Here is an 18,420-nt window from a genome sequence, read left to right on the forward strand (position 1 = left end):
GTGATTTCAGATGCAAAACATGGTCTGGTCAAAATGTCTGAATAATATTTTGTCCCAAATTTTTATCCGTTTTACTGGTAGTCCACTGTTTGAAGAATTTGTGGGTATAATGTCACAGTTCACTTTATTTTGCTATTCTCACTTGCATAAATAATTTATATTATGTCCTGCGCCCACTAGCAAAAGAAAAAAATATATCAAATATTATATCTGGTGTCTGAATAGTCTTTAGTTTGACTGTACAAAATAAAAATAGGATTAGGAACTCTTGGGATTATTAAAATGATTTTACTCAACCCCAATTATAAACCAGATAATGTTTTGGAGAAAAATATGAGTGGTAAAGCACTAACCCTAAATATGAACAATACACTGCTTTTTTATTTATTTTTTTATTTAATTTAATTTAATTTACAAAGTATTTTGTCTTGTTTTCTTGAACAAATATCTAAACATCCTTAAATCAAGATACATTTACTGAACATGCAAAACGACAAAAGAAATTAAAGGGATAGTTCACCTCAAAAATAATCTTATGTTGTTCCGAACCTGTATGAATTTCTTCTGTTGAACTCAAAAGAAGATATTTTAATGAATGTTGGTAACCAAACAGTTGCCGGTAGCCTTTAACTTCCATATTATGGGGGAAAAAAATAGAAGGAAATGGCTAGCAACCATTTCTTTTTTAGATGAACTATTTCTTTAAGTCTTGTTTTCTGAGAAATGCAAAATTAAGTGATCTGCCAATGGAGTCAGAAAATGAACTTTTATATTGGCAGATATTCTTGTGTTAAATATATACTCAATTCTTATTTAAAAAAAAAAAAAAAATTAGGCAACAAAACTTATTTTAAGTCAGTAAACTTAGCTTGATTCCACAATGTAAAGTATTGAGTAAAAAAAAAAAAAAAGTGCAGTATATGAGCTACATTTCTCCCACTTTCTTGGCTAGCAGAGCATAAAATGCACAACACTCCTGGCTGTTTTTGTTGTTGGTTTAAGTCTATAACTGCATGTATCAGCCGTGTCTTTTGAGTGTATCTGTGCGCTTCAGTTTGATTAGTCATTCGAAGCTGCTGGATTTCTGCCCCCTAAGCTCCATGCATCCCTTTCACACCTACGTCTCATGCTTACAGCAGCTGAGCTTTAAACAACACCTATTACTCTTATGCTGTCAATTAGGATAATTTATGGCCGTAATTCTGAGCCGGCATGAATTGCAATGTTTTGATGTTGGTAAATACTTCGAAGTTAATTGGGGGCATCTGCTCCGGGGAGTTCGGGCGAAGAATGGGAGACTGTTGTGTTTTCTCGTGTGCTTGCCAATTAACACCACCCACCTCCATACCACAGAACGCAAAACAACTCGCAGACCTGACGTTAAACGCCTCTGCTACTCCACTGCGGCTGAGATTCTCTGAGGTGTGTGTGTGTGTGTGTGTGTGTGTGTTTAGATGGACTTGTAATTGCATGGGTTAATTTCACTTTCTCTATGGACGCTGTATATGGGTGCTTCTTTAACTACATGCACTTTTGACCCCATGGACTCCCGTAATACATGCTTTCATTACACACCACCAGTTTAATGTGTCTGCTGCCAAGATATATCAGCATAAACTTACTGTACATATAATGAATCACCGAAGAATTCTAGCCTGACTTCAGTAGTTACAAAAATGTAACGTGGCAATTTTGTATGAATATGTATGTGTATGTGATTTGTACAGAAATATATGTTTTTTAGAATAAAATAGGCATGAGTCTAAACCACTGTGCAGATTATACTAATACATATGCTACCATTTTACCAAAAATGTTACATTTTTATGAATGTGTTGTGAGTTAAGCATATCCTTTCCATCATATCTCAAATTACCATTAATTCTGTGGAAGAAATGACAATTAACAATTTTTTTTAAATAATTACATTCATTCCATGAATTCAGAGCATTTTATGATCGGCTCAGATTGTGCATTCTGATTCTAAATATTCACAACTGAAGGGATAGTTCACACAAAAATGATAATTCTGACATCATTTACTCACCCTCACGTTGTTTCAAACCTTCTGTCAGAAGGTTGGAAACCAAGCATTTGACGGTAGCCACTGACTTCCATATTATTGAAAAAATAGCATTGAATTCAATATTTAACAAAAAAGTTTTTTTTATGTTAATGTTATGAAAAATAAATACTTTTAAAAATATATGAGATAAATTACAATATATATATATATATATATATATATATATTAATAAAATAGAATTCAAAATATTTTTGTTTCAAATTATATTGTTTACCTTGATTTTTATTATCTTTCATCCCACTTCTAACTTTTGAAGTTATGAAACTTCAATTCAACTGAATCATTTAAAAGTTCCTTTGCAAAATGATTCACTTCCTTTCATTTCGAAGCACTCAAAACTCCACACGCTGGTGACACCGTTGACTCAAAAACATGCAGAAAAACAGTAACTCTTTATTTTTATTATACAAATGTCCACAAATGAATGTGTAAAAACTGTACAGACACTGTTTCATGGGTTCAGATAGATCGACCCTAGCACCAAACCATTTACATTTCCAAACAGTTATGAGCTAACGAAGCCTGTTTACTGAAAACACATGACTATATATGTGCTCTGAATCATTGCTTCGAAACAAATGATTCGGCAGTTTCTGTTCACACACAGGACGCTCATCTTCATGGTTAACCATAACATTAAAAATAATACTACAGTTGTAATATACACAATTGTAAAAATGCATATATGTATATTTGTTTGGTTACCAGAATTGATCATGTTTTATTCGAGACTTGTTTCCTAATTCTTCTCCATAGACCCAAGGAAAAAAAAAATGTTGGTCTTTCTTTTAAACAGGAACTTTTCCTTTCACTGTTCTCCTTCTGTGTCAATTTAAACTCACTTTTGTCTTCACTTCCTTCCACTTCCTCTCATTATCTGTGGTCTTTCATCTCATCAGCTTCTCTCGTCTTCTTTTTTCTTACTTCAGAACCCTGACATCGTCCTGGTCCACTACCTGAACGTGCCCGCCATAGAGGATTGTGGGAAACCGTGCGGGCCCATCCTGTGCTCCATCAACACAGATAAGAAAGAGTGGGCCAAATGGACCAAAGAAGAACTCATCGGGCAGCTCAAACCCATGTGTGAGTGTCAAACTACACGTATGCCTGATAGAGAAAAGATATCAAGCAAGTTAGTTTAGAGCAAAGACTGTTAGTTATTTATTTGCTATGTATTCATGGTCATCTCAGAGAAGATTAATCTGTATCTACAGTGGCCCCAAAACATATTTGGATGCTTAAATTACTATATACACTTCAAATTCTGAACGTCATTGCAATAGATAATACAATATAAAAACATGCCATTTGTTGTCATATTTTATATCTAGCGCATTGGCACTCTGGCATTTTATTGATGGCTGTTCTCTGGTCACCTGTGCTTTTAACTTTTAAAAACCAGCTGACCAGTGGTCACACATTGACACCCTCTGTACATTCACAGCAGTTATTTTCTTGTTATATTAGAGTGACTTTTAAATCTGAACACATATCAATGAGTCATTAACTTCATGATGTGGTAGTGCAGCATCATCATCATCATCATCATCACTTTAAATGACCTTCTGTGAGTGAAGCTCAGTGATGGTGCAGGACTGCCACCTTCTGCTGGCAGGAGGCTATCACAGGCTGACTGCTCTCACCAGTCGTGTATTTTGAATGACACAGGCTATTCAGATCGAATGTGACCCAGATATGTACTGGGGCATTAAAGGGGCATTCTGGTTAGATGTGTGTAATTCAGGTTAAAAATATCTTAAAATGTCATGTATTGCAAAAAGAACATTTAATTAATTGTGTTCTTATGTAAATTAAGCATTTTTAATTTGATTCATATTAAGATTAATTTACTGTCCAGAATATTTAGCTTTTGAGTGCAAATAGAATTATTGTCAACATTGTTATTGTAGTTATTTAAAACTGAAACCATGAAAAGTAAAGCTTTAACTGATTTAGAATAACTAAAACAAATAAAAACTATATATATATATTTTTAAATGATATAAAAAAACATGAAAAAACACAGAATAAAAATTCAGCTGTTACTTTAAAATTAAAATCAAAATGGAAGAAAAACAAAATATCTTTAACTGGATTTAAATAACTAAAACTGAAATAAAATAAATATAAACTCTATACACACATATGTATATGTGTAATTGATAAAGAAAAATTATAAATAACTAAATCTTTCAAATTAAAAGAAAAATGGAAAATACAAAAATATGTTTAAAAAACTATAATATAACCTCAGTTATACTAAAATAACACAATTATTTAAATAATAAAGTACACAAACACAGCCTGTCCAAAGACAACGATTTTAAAAAAAAATTAGATTTATTTATAGAAGACTTGAGAAATAAAATGTATATTCAGTAGAACAGTTGAAAGAATATCTCTATCTGTGTATATATTTATTTATCTATTTATTTACAGAATGAAAATCTGAGGGCAAAATGTGCTTAATTCTCATGAAAAAGTCAGTGCGAAATTTGCTGCATTTAAGCCAAATTTGATATCATTTCTCGCTTATAATATTGGTGTGAAATATGACGTGTGTGTGTGTGTGTGTGTGTGTGTGTGTGTGTGTGTGTGTGTGTGTTGTGCATAATATATATAAGTAGCTGTGTAATGCAGCTCTCTCTCTAAGACAAATTTGTATTGACTAAAATCATGACGTTCTTCTCTGAGGCCCTAATTGGATTGTGTCAGATGACTGTGATGTTTATTTCTGGACTGAAAGATGAAAGATTATGCTCTCAGTAGATGAAGCCCGATGGTACCATGCTGTGTTTTCTATTAACATTTTAGAAGCAAACAAGATGGCTTTAGCAACTGTCACTCTGTTCATTTAGATCTGTGATGCTTTCAGCTCATTAAACCAGCACCCAGAGCCTCTTACTAAAACATCCTGCACATGAACAGCAAAGAGAGAGTAAGAGAGAGTGGTTCAGGCTTATAACATACATTATTAGCTGTAGTACCGCAAAATGCCCAGCAGATGTCAGTGCTGCACTGCTGTGCTTTATCAGACTACATCCATTCATTGTTTTGAGGCTGTTGTAGTAGCCTACATTTGTGTGCAGTGTTTGAGTGATCTGAAACAGCACCCTGTTATCTCCAGAGTTATGGCTCATGTGGACGTAAAAAATAAAAAATGTTGTAACATTTTGTGAATGTTCCGTTTTGAATACAAATGTTATGCTTTATGGACAGCACTTCTGTACAGTAATGCACTTACAGTGAAAGTCTATGGGCTTAAATTCTTAAAATACATGAATACATGGAGTGGTATAATAGTGTAATTACTTAATAACTTTCTAATCCTATCTGTACAAAGTTATATGATTTCACATCATTTAAAATCTATACATCTTCAACACTATTAAAATCGATTTAATAATTTATTTAGCTTGAATTTTTTTTTAAGCTATTTAATGCTTCAATACTGCATTTAATGCATTTTACCATGTTTAGATCCTGCAAATAAGAAAAATAAATAAATAAATAAATAAATAAATAAATAAAAGCAAACAAGTTAATAGATCTGGGCCAGGTTATATTAAATATTTCCAAAATATTATATCCAAACGGCCTGTCATTACCAAGTTTAGTCATAAATCCTGCCAACTTTTGCATGATATATGCAAGTTTACAAAGTTCAAATAACCAGAATTTCATTTTTTATATATTTTAAAACGACCTAAAATGTTGCATTATGTACTGTATTCCTGGCCAGTAGCTGGCGATGTCACTTTTGAAGAAACACATACGTAATACGCATATGCATGACATCACTGCGTTTTTGTTGTTTACACGAAGACAATTACAGTATAACTTTTAAAAACTTGCGCTTTGAAACCCATTTTCAGAAGTTTGCCGTGCCGATGAACAGCCAAGATGTATAACCAGTTTTCTGTTTTTTATTGAAAACGATGTCATGTAGAGATGTGACTAAATGAAATCAGTAGTCATCTAAAATATGTCACAGATGCTTCAACCCAGTGTACTGTTGATTTGTGCTAACTTTAAACCATTAAAACACTAGGTAGAACAGTTCGACTGCAAAAAAGTGCTTGGTTTATTAACGTCTAGAACTACCACAACTCTAAACCTACCCTTAAAGTACTGCAAATGCAGTAATTATTTGTTGTTCAGGGTGAGATAAATGAGTATTGATGTGCACATGGTAGGAAAATCTGACAGGTAGGAGAAAAGGTCAGGACACCGGAACACTTCTGTAGGAAAAGGCAGCACACTTGAGGGATTGGGCCCGTGATGAGTGACAAGTCACGTAGACAGTGGTGGGACAGTTAGGCCGTTTCTCCCCTGCAGTGTCAGTAGGGGGGTGCTGGCGAGGTGCCGGTCTGTGTGGCTGTCTGGCTGACGTCTGTGTCTCCTCCTCTCTCCCGGCAGTTCATGGCATCAAGTGGACTTGCAGCAATGGGAATAGCAGCACTGGCTTCTCAGCAGAGCAGCTGGTGCAGCAAATTCTGGACAGCCACCAGACCAAACCACCTCCCCGGACTCACAACTGCCTCTGCACGGGAAACCTGGGTAAGGGAACCGGCCCCAATTGATATCTCTATATTATCTCATTAAAGAAAAAGCTTTGTCTCCTGAGAGAGAAAGACACCTGTAACCGTCTTGAATAGTGCAAATAAGTCCGAGATTTCACTGTGAACTCAACTTTCTCCAATACCAAATGATCCCAGCTTCAGTCCACGTTCATTTTATTATAGTAAATTCTTACTGTATGACTGCTGATTTATTCTATTCTTCTTCTATTAGGACTCATGTGGGTTTTATTGATAGCCACTGATCAGTTTATCTAACAGTGGTTTCACTGTAAGGTATTATAAAATATATTTATATTTCAATATAAAGCTGACCATATATTATTTACATTTGGACTTTCCATCATCTTTTCAGGTGTAGTATAGATTATGGCCAGTAGATGGTACTATTGAGTCAAGTAAAAATTATTTGAACGCAAACAAATTACTGTTGGACACTGATTCATGCATTTGCATTAAACAAAATGGATTATGAAACCAATGCATTAATTTTCTCTGAAATCACACTGACAGATGACACTTGAGTCTAGTGAAAATACATTTTCTCAACCATATATCACAAATATTTTCAGACAATTTAATGTTCAACTCATGATCACTAACATATATATATATATATATATATATATATATATATATATATATATATATATATATATATATACATACATATTGTGATACTTTATTCTTTGATTCTTTGATTATTAAAAAGTTCAAAAGAACAGCATATATTCAAATATTTTCTAACAACATACATCTTCACTATCACTTTTTTATCCATTTAACATGTCTTTGCTGAATAAAAGTATTAATTTCTTTTAGTTTTTTAAAAGAGAGCTTTTGAATAGTAGCATATATTGTAACACAAAATGTCTATTTGAATAAACATTGTTCTTTTTAACTTTTTATTTTTCAAAGAATCCTGAAACAATTATCATAGGTCCCAAAATGATTAAGCAGCACAACTGTTTCCAACTTTGATTATAAATCAGCATATTGGAATGTTAATTTATATTGCAATAATATATCACACAATTAAAGTTTTGTTCTGTATTTTTTAATCAAATAGATACAGCCTTGATGAGCATAAGAAACTTCTTTAAAAAAAAAAATTAAAAATCGTACTGATCCCAGACTTTTGAACGGCGATGCACATAGCATTTGCCATTTCTCTGTTAAACAGTGTGCCAGCATTTTCAATAAAACACATCAAAATGCATGTTTTAGCTTTATGGGTCAAACTCTTTTTAGGTTGCGTTAACTTAGAATGTGTCTGCTCTCTATAGGTGCTGGGAGCAGCCTGCATCACAAATGCAACAGTGCCAAACACCGTATCATCTCACCGAAAGTGGACCCACGCACTGGAGGTGCCTACAGCAGCACCCACTCCGAGGTTCAGAACAACGATGTGTCAGAGGGGAAGACAGAGCACAGCCACGGTGGGGGCAAAAATGGCAGGGCAGGGGCAGACGGCGCTGGTGGAATGGGCGGCCGAGAGAAAAGGAACGGCAAGGTGCACAAGCCAGCGCTGCTCCACCAGAACAGTATGGAGGTGTCCTCATCCAACCAGGTGGAAGTGCCAGATACCACCCAGAGCTCACCCGTCTCCATTAGCAGCGGGCTAAACTCTGACCCCGATATGGCCGACAGTCCCGTGGTGACAGGAATGGGCCACGTAGCCTCGGTAATGAGCAGCCTGTCTCAGTCCGCCACTGTATTCATGTCAGAGGTCTCTGGAGACCCTGTCTATAGCATGTCCCCCACTGTAGACCCCAACGCTCACCTCTTGGGTCCCGACACAGCCTCTAGCAGTCTAGTGTTAGCAGTGACAGCCGACAGTCACAAATTTGCCTTTGCTGGAGCGGTTGGAGTGGGGTTAGCTGACGCAGGGTCCACAGACGGACTTGCTATGCTGTCCACAGCCAGTGTGTCTGAAGAACTGGTGCTGTCTAGTAACCTGGAATCTGGCAGTATTAAGCTGCCTGAGACTAATATGAACTTTGACCCTGACTGCTTCCTCAACAACCCCAAGCAAGGTCAGACCTACGGAGGGAATGGGCTGAAAACCGAGGAGAGCAGCAGGAGCAGCTGCAGTAACAGAGGGCTGAGGTGTTCGCCGCCACTCAACGACAACGGTTACGGCTTCAATACCTCTCTGGTGAAGAACATCAAAACGGAGGACACGTCATTTGAACAGCAGCTGGCGAAAGAGAGTGGCTATCAGGTTGGAGAAGTGGTGAGTGGTGCTGTCAGTATGTCTGGTTCCTCAAACGGTGGTTCGGCTCAAAACTCCCTGGCTCTGACTCCCACTGGTTCACTGTTGCCGTCTGGAGGTGGACTCAGTCCCAGCACTACCCTTGAGCAGATGGATTTCAGTGCAATTGATGCCAAGCAAGACTACCCATCTAGTGTTATGTCAGCAGCGGGCTACGGCCAGTCGATCTCCAGCTCTCACCTGGCCCACCAGAGTCACTCCCCCAGCTTCTTCCTGCAAGGTTCTCCACAGTCCCAAACCCAGAACAACTCCAGTTCGACCCAGAACTCTCACGACCCCAATGCCTACATGGGCCTGTCTGTCGTCAAGACGGACTCAATGGGAACTAACGGGCATCTCCACCACCATCATCATACCCACCCCAGTCAGCGCACTGCCTCTAACTGCAACGGCGGCTCTCCAACCGAACGTAATGGACCGGCTGGGACACTCCAGCTTCTCCAGTACCAGAACCGCTTTCAAACACCGGTTCAGGAGCATGAGGAAGTGGGTGGTTTGGAAGAGCCAATAGGAGCAGAACAAGGAGAAGGAGGTGTTCAGGAAAAGGACTCGGATGGTCTTATGAAACCCAGGGAGCATTTGCAGACTGGTGAAGGAGGAGAAGCCGAGGGTGTAGGAGGTGCAGAGCACTACCTCCAGCAACCAACAGAAGGTGGTGGAGTCGGGCCAGGATCTGGAGGAACGAGTGCAGAAAGTGGAACCCTGTGCAATGACACCGAGACAAGTGGAACCACCAGTCAACAGCTCCAGCCGCTCCTGCAAGGAGCCGGTTTGGTGCAGGGGCTTTTTAGCACCGTGGGCGCCCACCAGAGCCTGGGCAGTAGTGGAACCAACGGAAGGGGCTCCATTGAGATTAATCTGGACCACTTTGACGTTTCCTTCGGGAATCAGTTCTCAGATCTCATCAATGACTTCATTTCGGTTGAGGGTGGAAGTGGAACGGCGGTAGTGGCAGGCGCCAACTCTCTCTACAGCCATCAGCTGATGACCCATTCGGGAACAGAGGGGCAGGTCTCCTCTGGAACTGTTGCGCAACAAGGTGCAGATGAAGTAGCTCATGGGGCAAGGGGGTACAATTCTGCAGACCTCTGTCTCCAGTCATGTTGCAGCCCTCAGTCTACACAGGCTGGGGCAGTGGCGGGTGAGCCAGGACAGCTGGCATATATGCAGGTGGCCGAGGCCATGTCGGCAGCTGTGGCGCATGGAAACATGGGAATGTTACAGGCTACCGGAAGGCTGTTTGTGGTGACAGACTATTCTCCAGAGTGGTCTTATCCTGAGGTGAGTTTGTGACACTTCTGAGAAGCTAAAAGAAAAAAACTCGACTGTTATGGATGTGTGCAAGAATAGCCAGCAGGGGGCAGCAGAGATGTCTAAATGTCCAAATGTGGAGGGAAAATCTGCAGAATTTTGTGGAATGGATTTAGACATAGTACAATCATTAATACTCTGTAATAACAGAGGGGTTACTTAGGGGTAGTTTACCCAAATTATGTCATCATTTACTCCCCCTCAAAATATTTGAGTTTCTTTTTATCTGTTGAACACAAGATATTTTGAAAAATGCTGTTAGCCAACAGTTGATGATATTGACATCTCTGGGGTCGGTTGCATAAACCTTTTAGACTAGTCTGGTCATATTTTTTTTTAAGTTCAGTTAAATAAAAAAATAAAAAAGGTTTGGTTGCACACCTTTTTCAAAATATCTTCTTTTGTGTTCACCAGAAGAAAAAAAATAAAAGAAACTCATACAGGTTTGGACCAATGTGAGTGTCAGTAAACAATGACAGATTTTCATTTATGGGTGAACTGTCCCTTTAAATAAACAAAGGCCAGGGAACATGAAGGAATTTGTGTAATTCTGTGAAAACCTGTGGAGTGAAAGTTTACAATTCACAGGAGAATCGGCCACAAGCTGTTTAATGCAAGAATAGATTTTAGTCTTCTGAGGTCTGAATGCTAAGCTCAAGGTCTTCTCTACAACAAGTGGCGTATGTATTTGAGACACATGTTCGTCTTGTTATTAACATGCCCATTGGCAAGGAAGCAGTCAGACTAATATAGACCGAGGGATATTAGATCTCAACACAACACAACACTTCAGCTCTCACAAACCCTGGTTATTTTTTTCTGTGACATTTTCCTTGTTGGAAAAAGATATCATCATAGATGCACTTTAATTCAGTCTTTCTTGTAGTGTATTGACATTTAAAATAAATGCACATTTACATAAAAAAATACATTTCGGGTTAAAAGAGAGTATTGTCAAATCTTACAATGCAAGTACACAGTAAATGTAACCAACCAATTTCGGGGGTGATAGCACCGTTGCAAGTTTTAAGAGTTTACATGAAAGGAAACTGTGCTCATTTCTAAATAATATTGGTATGTATTTTTCAGGGTGGTGTGAAGGTGCTGATCACCGGTCCATGGCAAGAGGCAAGCAGTGAATATTCCTGTCTGTTTGATCAGATAACAGTTCCGGCGTCCCTCATCCAGCCCGGGGTGCTACGCTGTTACTGCCCAGGTATTGCATTACAATACATGTATATACAGACATTACACATTCTCCTTTTAAAGGAAAGGGTGATGCAGCTACATTTCAGTATCCTAAGATCATCAAATAAAGTTAAAAGATAAAAAGATAATACATCAGTCAGAGTGCCACATGGTCCCAATCTAACATCTTATTTTAGGTATCGTTCATGCTAAAAATAAATAATCAAACAGGTAATATTATAATATATTTCAAACGTTGTGTGTTGGGTCTCTATACTGTAGTCCAAGAATATATCATGTGGTCTTTGTGAGCAAACAAAGGACTGTTCTTTAACAGCTGTTGTAGAGAACTCATTAAAATTCCACCGTTACATAACTAAGTAAATAAATAAATAAAAGCACCATTGTAAATGGTTTGCAAATGTGTGGACTTCACACTGTAAGGCATTTCTTTGCACATTCAAAATGATTCATTTATGTCTTATATCCTTTCAAAGCTCATGACACAGGCCTGGTGACCCTGCATGTAGCAGCCAGCAGTCAAATCATCTCCAATTCAGTGGTGTTTGAGTATAAAGCCCGTGCACTGCCTGCCCTGCCCTCTTCTCAACATGACTGGCTCTCACTGGACGGTACGTTTGAGATTTATCTTGCATTACATCATATACCGCTGTTACAAAGTTGTGTTTTTGGTTGTCATCAATTTGCATTTATTCATTTTCAGCAACACACTGTAAACAAACTTTGGATGTTTCATCTGAATCCATGTTTCTTATGAATTAAATGAATGGCGGGTGAATAAATAAAGACTTGGTTGCTGTTAAACAATTGTTTTGCATGCATTTTAATCAAGATGGCCAGGTAGTGGGGCAGCTGTGACCTAATGGTTAGAGAGCTGGACTAGTTACTAGAAGGTCGCCGGTTTGAGTCTCTGTGCTGGCAGGAGTTATAGGTGGGAGGGAGTGAATGAACAGCACTCTCTTCCACCCTCAATACCCATGGCTGAAGAGTCCTTTAGCAAGGCACTGAACCCCCAGTTGCTCCCCGGGTGCTGGATCTATAGCTGCCCACTGCTCCGGGTGTGTGTTCACTTTTCACTGCTGTGTGTGTGCACTTGGATGGGTTAAATGCAGAGCACCAATTCCGAGTATGGGCTACAATACTTGAAAAAAGTCACGACTTAATAAACGACTTAGTGTTTGTCTAGTCTTAAAGTAAAATAAAAACAACTCACCGAGACTTTTTTTGGGCCTGAATAAGCAAGTTGGTCAAACTGGGCTGGTGGTCTTTTCTAAAAGATATTTTATCTAAAAGATATTTTAAAGATGAATACCATTCAGTGGAGAATCCATTTGGATAAAAGAACACTGAAAAGGCTTTAAAAGACTTGTCTGTTCTTGCACTCATGTTCTGTTTTTTTGGAGCTTCAACTGTTTGTGGAATACTAGTCAGGTTATAAGGACTTGTTCTGTGGTAAAAAATAAAATAAATAAGTAAATAAATATGGTTTGTTGTTTATTTTCTGAGGGTGATTCTCATGAGGAAGTATCCAGGTCATATTTAATAATAATAAAAATAAATATTTTAATTGAAAATCTCATTGCTTTATATTTTGTGAACATTTAAATTGCAAACAATAAATAAATAAAGCCTTAATTTCACTAAAAACCAACTGAAAATATACATTTTGCCTAAAAATGACAATTAAGCATGTCCCCCTTGTCCTTAACTTTAATGTGAATAAACATAATTGCCATTTTCATAGAGTAAATGTAATTATCATTACTCTGAAAGATAGTTCTCATTAGTCCAGTCTGAAAATAGTAGTTCTTTTAAATTAAAAGCAGCATAAACCTCAGTATTTAAATATAGAATTTTGCAGTAAGTAGTTTGATGTTTATTTTATTTTTCAACTGAAGCAATTTATCTAAATAATGTAACCAGATCTTATGAGTCCTAAAAATAGACTTTGCCTATTTTTCCACATTTCTTTAAATGAAATTCAGCCCTGCATCAACAATTTAGACTCTAGTTGTATTTGAAATGTTAAGATGTAAAAACGCTGAAAAAGTGTGATCTGAGTTTATGAGATGAGATCTCATTCGTCTAATCGAGCTTCAGTTCTCCCAGCATGCTGTCTGCGTGCATCCAGACCGTTATGTGCGTGGCGCCGAACGACACACCGCCTGGACTGATTTGTCATAATGCAGAGAGGAGAAAAACAGTTTTTCTGCAGCATTGCAGGTACTGAACCACAGGACAGAGGCTGAGAGGGGCAGGAGCAGTAAGCCTAACTCCTGTTGACACAGATTTGTCGCCGTGTGAGCGACCATCACATTGTTCCAAGCGGTTATATGAATGATCGTAGCGGCTCCATTGTGTTTCGCTGCCACTCCCAAAAGAAAAACACGTCCACATCCAACCACAACACGACTTCAGATTCGCGCGGTTTTAGTCAAAAGCGAATTCAAAAACATAAAAACTGAAAAGCTTCGGGTCTAGGAGCTGTCGTCAGTCGGTATAAAACAGAAGAACGTTTTCAGAAAAACACAAACAAAATACGCAAAAACCGATCGCGGTTCCGAGACGAATGGTTGGTGCGCGTAAAGCGTTTGCAGTATAAAAGATAGGACAAGACGTAGATTTATTTTCTTTTTTTCTATCTAATCGACCGTTTTTCTTTGGAAAAAGATGACTGTGATGTCAGCGAGTGTTTGGAGAGCCAGCCGGTGGCGCATGACTGCGCGTAAAGCGGTGCGTAAAGCGCGTACCTGCGGCGGATGAAGCCCCGCGTCTCCATGAGCGAGCGGAGAAGATAAAGCATCGGCAGCAGGGATGGGGAGGGAACAGGAGGAGGTGTAGAGGAGGGGGACGAGGGGTCTGTATCTCTCTCCCTACACACTCCGCACTTACACTTTGTTCTATTGTTGTTGGCTTCGCTGCCAAGCGGCTCCTGCAGTTAGTTTGACGCTGGATGGAGAACATGTGTGATTGACAGAACACGCTGGCTGAGTCGGGTCAGTACGCGAATTCTTTTTTCATACTGACATTAACTTGATCCACATGCACAAGCTATTTAAAGATGAATATAGCTTGTACAGTTTCTTTGTTGTATGTCCTGCAATATTATTTCCCTTGTTTGTGATGTTTCAACAGCAGTGAGAGCATTTTCTCTGCTGGAAAGATATTTAATTGCATTTTGGGTGAAGTGTGGAAAATATTCACTAGAATAGGCTCAGCGTGGAAGTTTCCTTAAATGATTAGTTGTAGAATTATGATGTTGTGCAGGTTATAATCAGGTCAGCTTGTATGCAAAGGCTTGTAAACTTTTACTAGCCGGTGTTCTCTGAGACCTCCAGATCTCCTAAAGCATCTGGTTACAATGAGTTAGTCAGGTGTAGTGCGTCTGTTTTCAGCACCACAGGCAGTGGACAGCGACAGTGATGCTGAAAGGATCAGACTGTTGCCCTTCTTCTGTTAAGCGCTCCAGAGGGAGAGGACGAATATGCTGTGCCATGAAGTTGACCCTTTTTCTAGAATTATACAGTGTAATAATGAGATGCGGTGTTGTTTTGCTGGCAGACCCATTTAAATTATTTTACCAACCTGTTGACAACTTTTGTCATTTCCCTTTTTTATTCAGTCTTTTCGCTGTTTTTATTATTTTTACAAACAACACTAGTTTCTAATCTGTGTGTGTCAAATTACAATCTGCAATCTTTGTCACCTCACTGAAATCACATCTCAAAAGTCAAGAGGATTTCAACCTAAATCGAGTAATTTCTGTATTCTTGTTTTGCTGGCCTGCCTACATGCCCTTACAAGGAAACTTCAAACTAGGTCAACATAATCAACCCTAAATCTGCAGTTCAGAGTTCCTTGTTCTGCTTTAATGAGATTTCCTGTGGAATTCTAGGAACTGCTGTCAGGGCTTGAGTCCACTAATGGAGCGCCCACACAGATGTGTCTCATCCATGCTGTTATTTGCTGTCTATTGAGATTAAATATTTTTTTGTTTGTATGTCTACTCTCCAAGCAGACTGAACTAAATCTGAGCACATACTGTGTTGCACTCACTTTTAGTTTCATGTGTTATTAGAGTATGCAACTCTTTATGGAGATTATGTGTTTATTTATTTATTTATTTGTTTGTTTGTTTGTTTGTGGTCATCCAGAATGTTTTTGTTTGTTTGTTTGTTTTTCGGTTAGTTTCATTGTCAGTAATGTATTTTACATATTTTGAAAAACAGTCAAAGTTCTTTCTTTATGTGGATACACTAAACACAGTATTTAGAGTATTTTAAGTAAAACTCTATGAAGCCTATTGTTGTCTATTACTTGCAGACATATGTGCATAATATCTCAAGAAAGTCAAACATTAAACACAAACTCAAAACAAGACACACAAAAACAAAAACAAGAGTACCTTTGTTTCCAGCAGCCAAAGTCTTTGTGCTGGAAGCTTTTGCTTGTCAAAGTTGTGGTCTGAGGCAGTACATGTCTGATAGACCTTGAACAGGGATTCAAATAGCTAATACTGAACTGTTTTAAGCAGAAGGTATGTTTCCGGTTAGACAAGGAAAGTTCATACAAATAATCAGTGCTGGGAGTATGACTGACATTATTATCATAGCATTCTCGCCTCTGTCCAATTCTATCCAAAACAAGCACCTGTTCGAGGGTCATGATCTACCAGATATACCAATGTCCACAGTATTAGGAGCTGTTATCCCAGCTTTAAATCCATGTTGAGCTAAATCCCCTTAAGACATAATCATTGCATGTTATCAGCTAAATCCTGTCGAAAGGGACATTTGTGGGATTTTGTTTTTTCCATTTCTGTTTTATACATTTATAGTGATGGGCTTAAACAGGATATTAGTCTGTTATAGATTTAAAGCAAATCCTGTGGAAATGCCCAGCAGAGCATGAGCTCTTTTAAACCCTAAGAATAAAAATGAAAGAGTCAATATGCTCTCTGAGCTCAGATTGTGAATATTGGATATGCTAATGGGTGAAAAAAAATAATAAAGCAATCATCCAGAAATTAATAAGTAATCATAAACACTGTACACATCCTATTTTCTTTGCACATTAGACTTTCTATTTTGTTTAAGATGCATTGATTATTTTATAGTATTATTGTCATTAACCAACAGACAGTTATTGGACATTTATTTAAGAGAGGTGGCAGCTCTGTTTCATCAAAGAGTGTCACAACCAACACTTTAAAGATGTTTTGGATTGCTTTACAGTCTTAGCCCACCAGATATGGTTTCTTCTACATCGTTTCTCCAAACTGGCCTGCAAAATGCATTTTGCACTGTGCAAATTGCATTTTGCACCTTTACTTAATATGCAAAACAACACTGTCAGCAAGTGCAATTTAATGTGCAATAATCATTCCTTGACATATGGATGCATTGTCAAATGCTCGTTTAATTTCTGATGACTGTAAAGCCCATAGTCTCTTTATTACCAATCTCAGGCACAATAAACCGCAACAAGTGAGTGATTTTGAGCCCCTGTTGCGCTTGTAGCTGTAAAGTGGTGCAGAAGCCCCCACTCTCAAGAGCATGATGCAACTCTGATGAAATAGAGAAACCGGCTTGGGCTCTCTGCATTAGGATATTACCACGAGATACTCAAACATCCAGTGAATAGAGAGTTTAGTCCTCTCACTCAAGGCTTGTGCTCAACCACATGAGGTCTGCCTGACCAGGAGAGCTATCCAGGCCAAAGGAGCAGCACCAAGGCTGATGTAAGATCTCCTGAAAAACGGTAACTCACACTGGCACAGTCTGTTAAGTACTGTTGGGTTTTTTTCTGGACACCTTTGAGCTAGTTTATGCATGCGCTTCGTCATTGGTCTGTATTGGTGAAGGTTGTTGTTGAGTGCTTGGGAAAAGTCAGATTCATGCTCACAACCTCAAGATGTCATTTTCTATGCTTTTAAAAGATAGCCTCATATGCATTTATGACTTTCTAAAGAATCTTGCTCTTTTTAAAGTGCATATTAAAGTTGAAATTAACCATTTGAACTGTATGATACTTGCTTTTTGCTTGCATTTGTTTGTTGTAACATGTCTTGGGAGCTGATTTTTGTATAGGAATTTTTTACATTAAAATGACTGCGAAAAATTATCAAATTATCTTGGATTCACCTTATATATTCACCTGAATACAGCAAATGCAAATAACGTCGCCTCATCCATTTCCTCTGAACATATTCTCCACGGCTGCGTTAATAAACATGAGTTAGGTCTGTCTGTTTTGAAATGCTGCCCCTCAACAATTTCGGGTTTGACACAAAGCTCTCAAGCGTTCTGTTGCCTGGCTGGTCTGCTGGCATCTGATTGGTCGTCTCCAGGCTGCTGGAGGTGTAGTAGAGCGTTGATTATGTCACAGCCCCGTTTAGAGCAATTTGGTCCCTCCTCCCCTTCCACCAAACCCCCCCCCCCGGCCTACATCAGGGTACGTGTGCCGCATTCTGAGTGGAGGGAGCAAGAGAGAGAGAAAGACAGCCAGCCAGCAGCAGGTGGAAATGACATCATCTGCACTGCACCAACACTGCAGTAGTGTTTGAACAAAGATGCACTGGAGCTCCGTTTCGGAGTGGCTCTTTTTGTCTGCAAGGGATATTTGTGGAGGAAAAACACAGCATCCAGTGCATGCATGTATGTCCATTCATTAGAATTAGATTCACTTTCATTCACCGTATCTGAAAGAGAGCTGGTGTCAGTGTGATATATGCAGGGAATTTGGCTTGATGTTAGCGTCACTGTAAACAAAAAAAATTATGAGCTTACATGCAGGAACCTGCAAGTCGCTGGAAACCTGTTTGTTTGTTACTATTTGATATGGACAAATGGAATTTGATCAATGAGAAATAAAAATGAATGAGTGTTTGTTTGCGATGATGAAGAGTATTGAATGTGTTTTAAATGTGTTTGAATGTGTTTCATGTTTTTTGAATGTGC

The 18,420-nt window shown here is 38.4% G+C and overlaps 1 protein-coding gene across 9 annotated transcripts in view; it reads left to right on the plus strand.

Annotated features, from left to right (window-relative positions):
* Positions 1-18,420, plus strand: part of LOC132126593 (calmodulin-binding transcription activator 1-like) — a 315,141-nt gene that overhangs the window by 284,384 nt on the left and 12,337 nt on the right. For 8 of the 9 annotated variants that reach the window (XM_059537948.1, XM_059537954.1, XM_059537946.1 and 5 more), the window contains 5 exons: positions 3,016-3,169; positions 6,506-6,646; positions 7,953-10,222; positions 11,342-11,468; positions 11,938-12,072. In XM_059537948.1, coding sequence (XP_059393931.1) covers positions 3,016-3,169; positions 6,506-6,646; positions 7,953-10,222; positions 11,342-11,468; positions 11,938-12,072 — 2,827 coding nt within the window. The remainder of the gene's footprint in view (positions 1-3,015; positions 3,170-6,505; positions 6,647-7,952; positions 10,223-11,341; positions 11,469-11,937; positions 12,073-18,420) is intronic. The other variant, XM_059537953.1, reaches the window with a different exon arrangement.

The sequence above is a fragment of the Carassius carassius genome, chromosome 44, assembly GCF_963082965.1.
Source record: "Carassius carassius chromosome 44, fCarCar2.1, whole genome shotgun sequence".
In the NCBI taxonomy this organism is placed as follows: domain Eukaryota; kingdom Metazoa; phylum Chordata; class Actinopteri; order Cypriniformes; family Cyprinidae; genus Carassius; species Carassius carassius.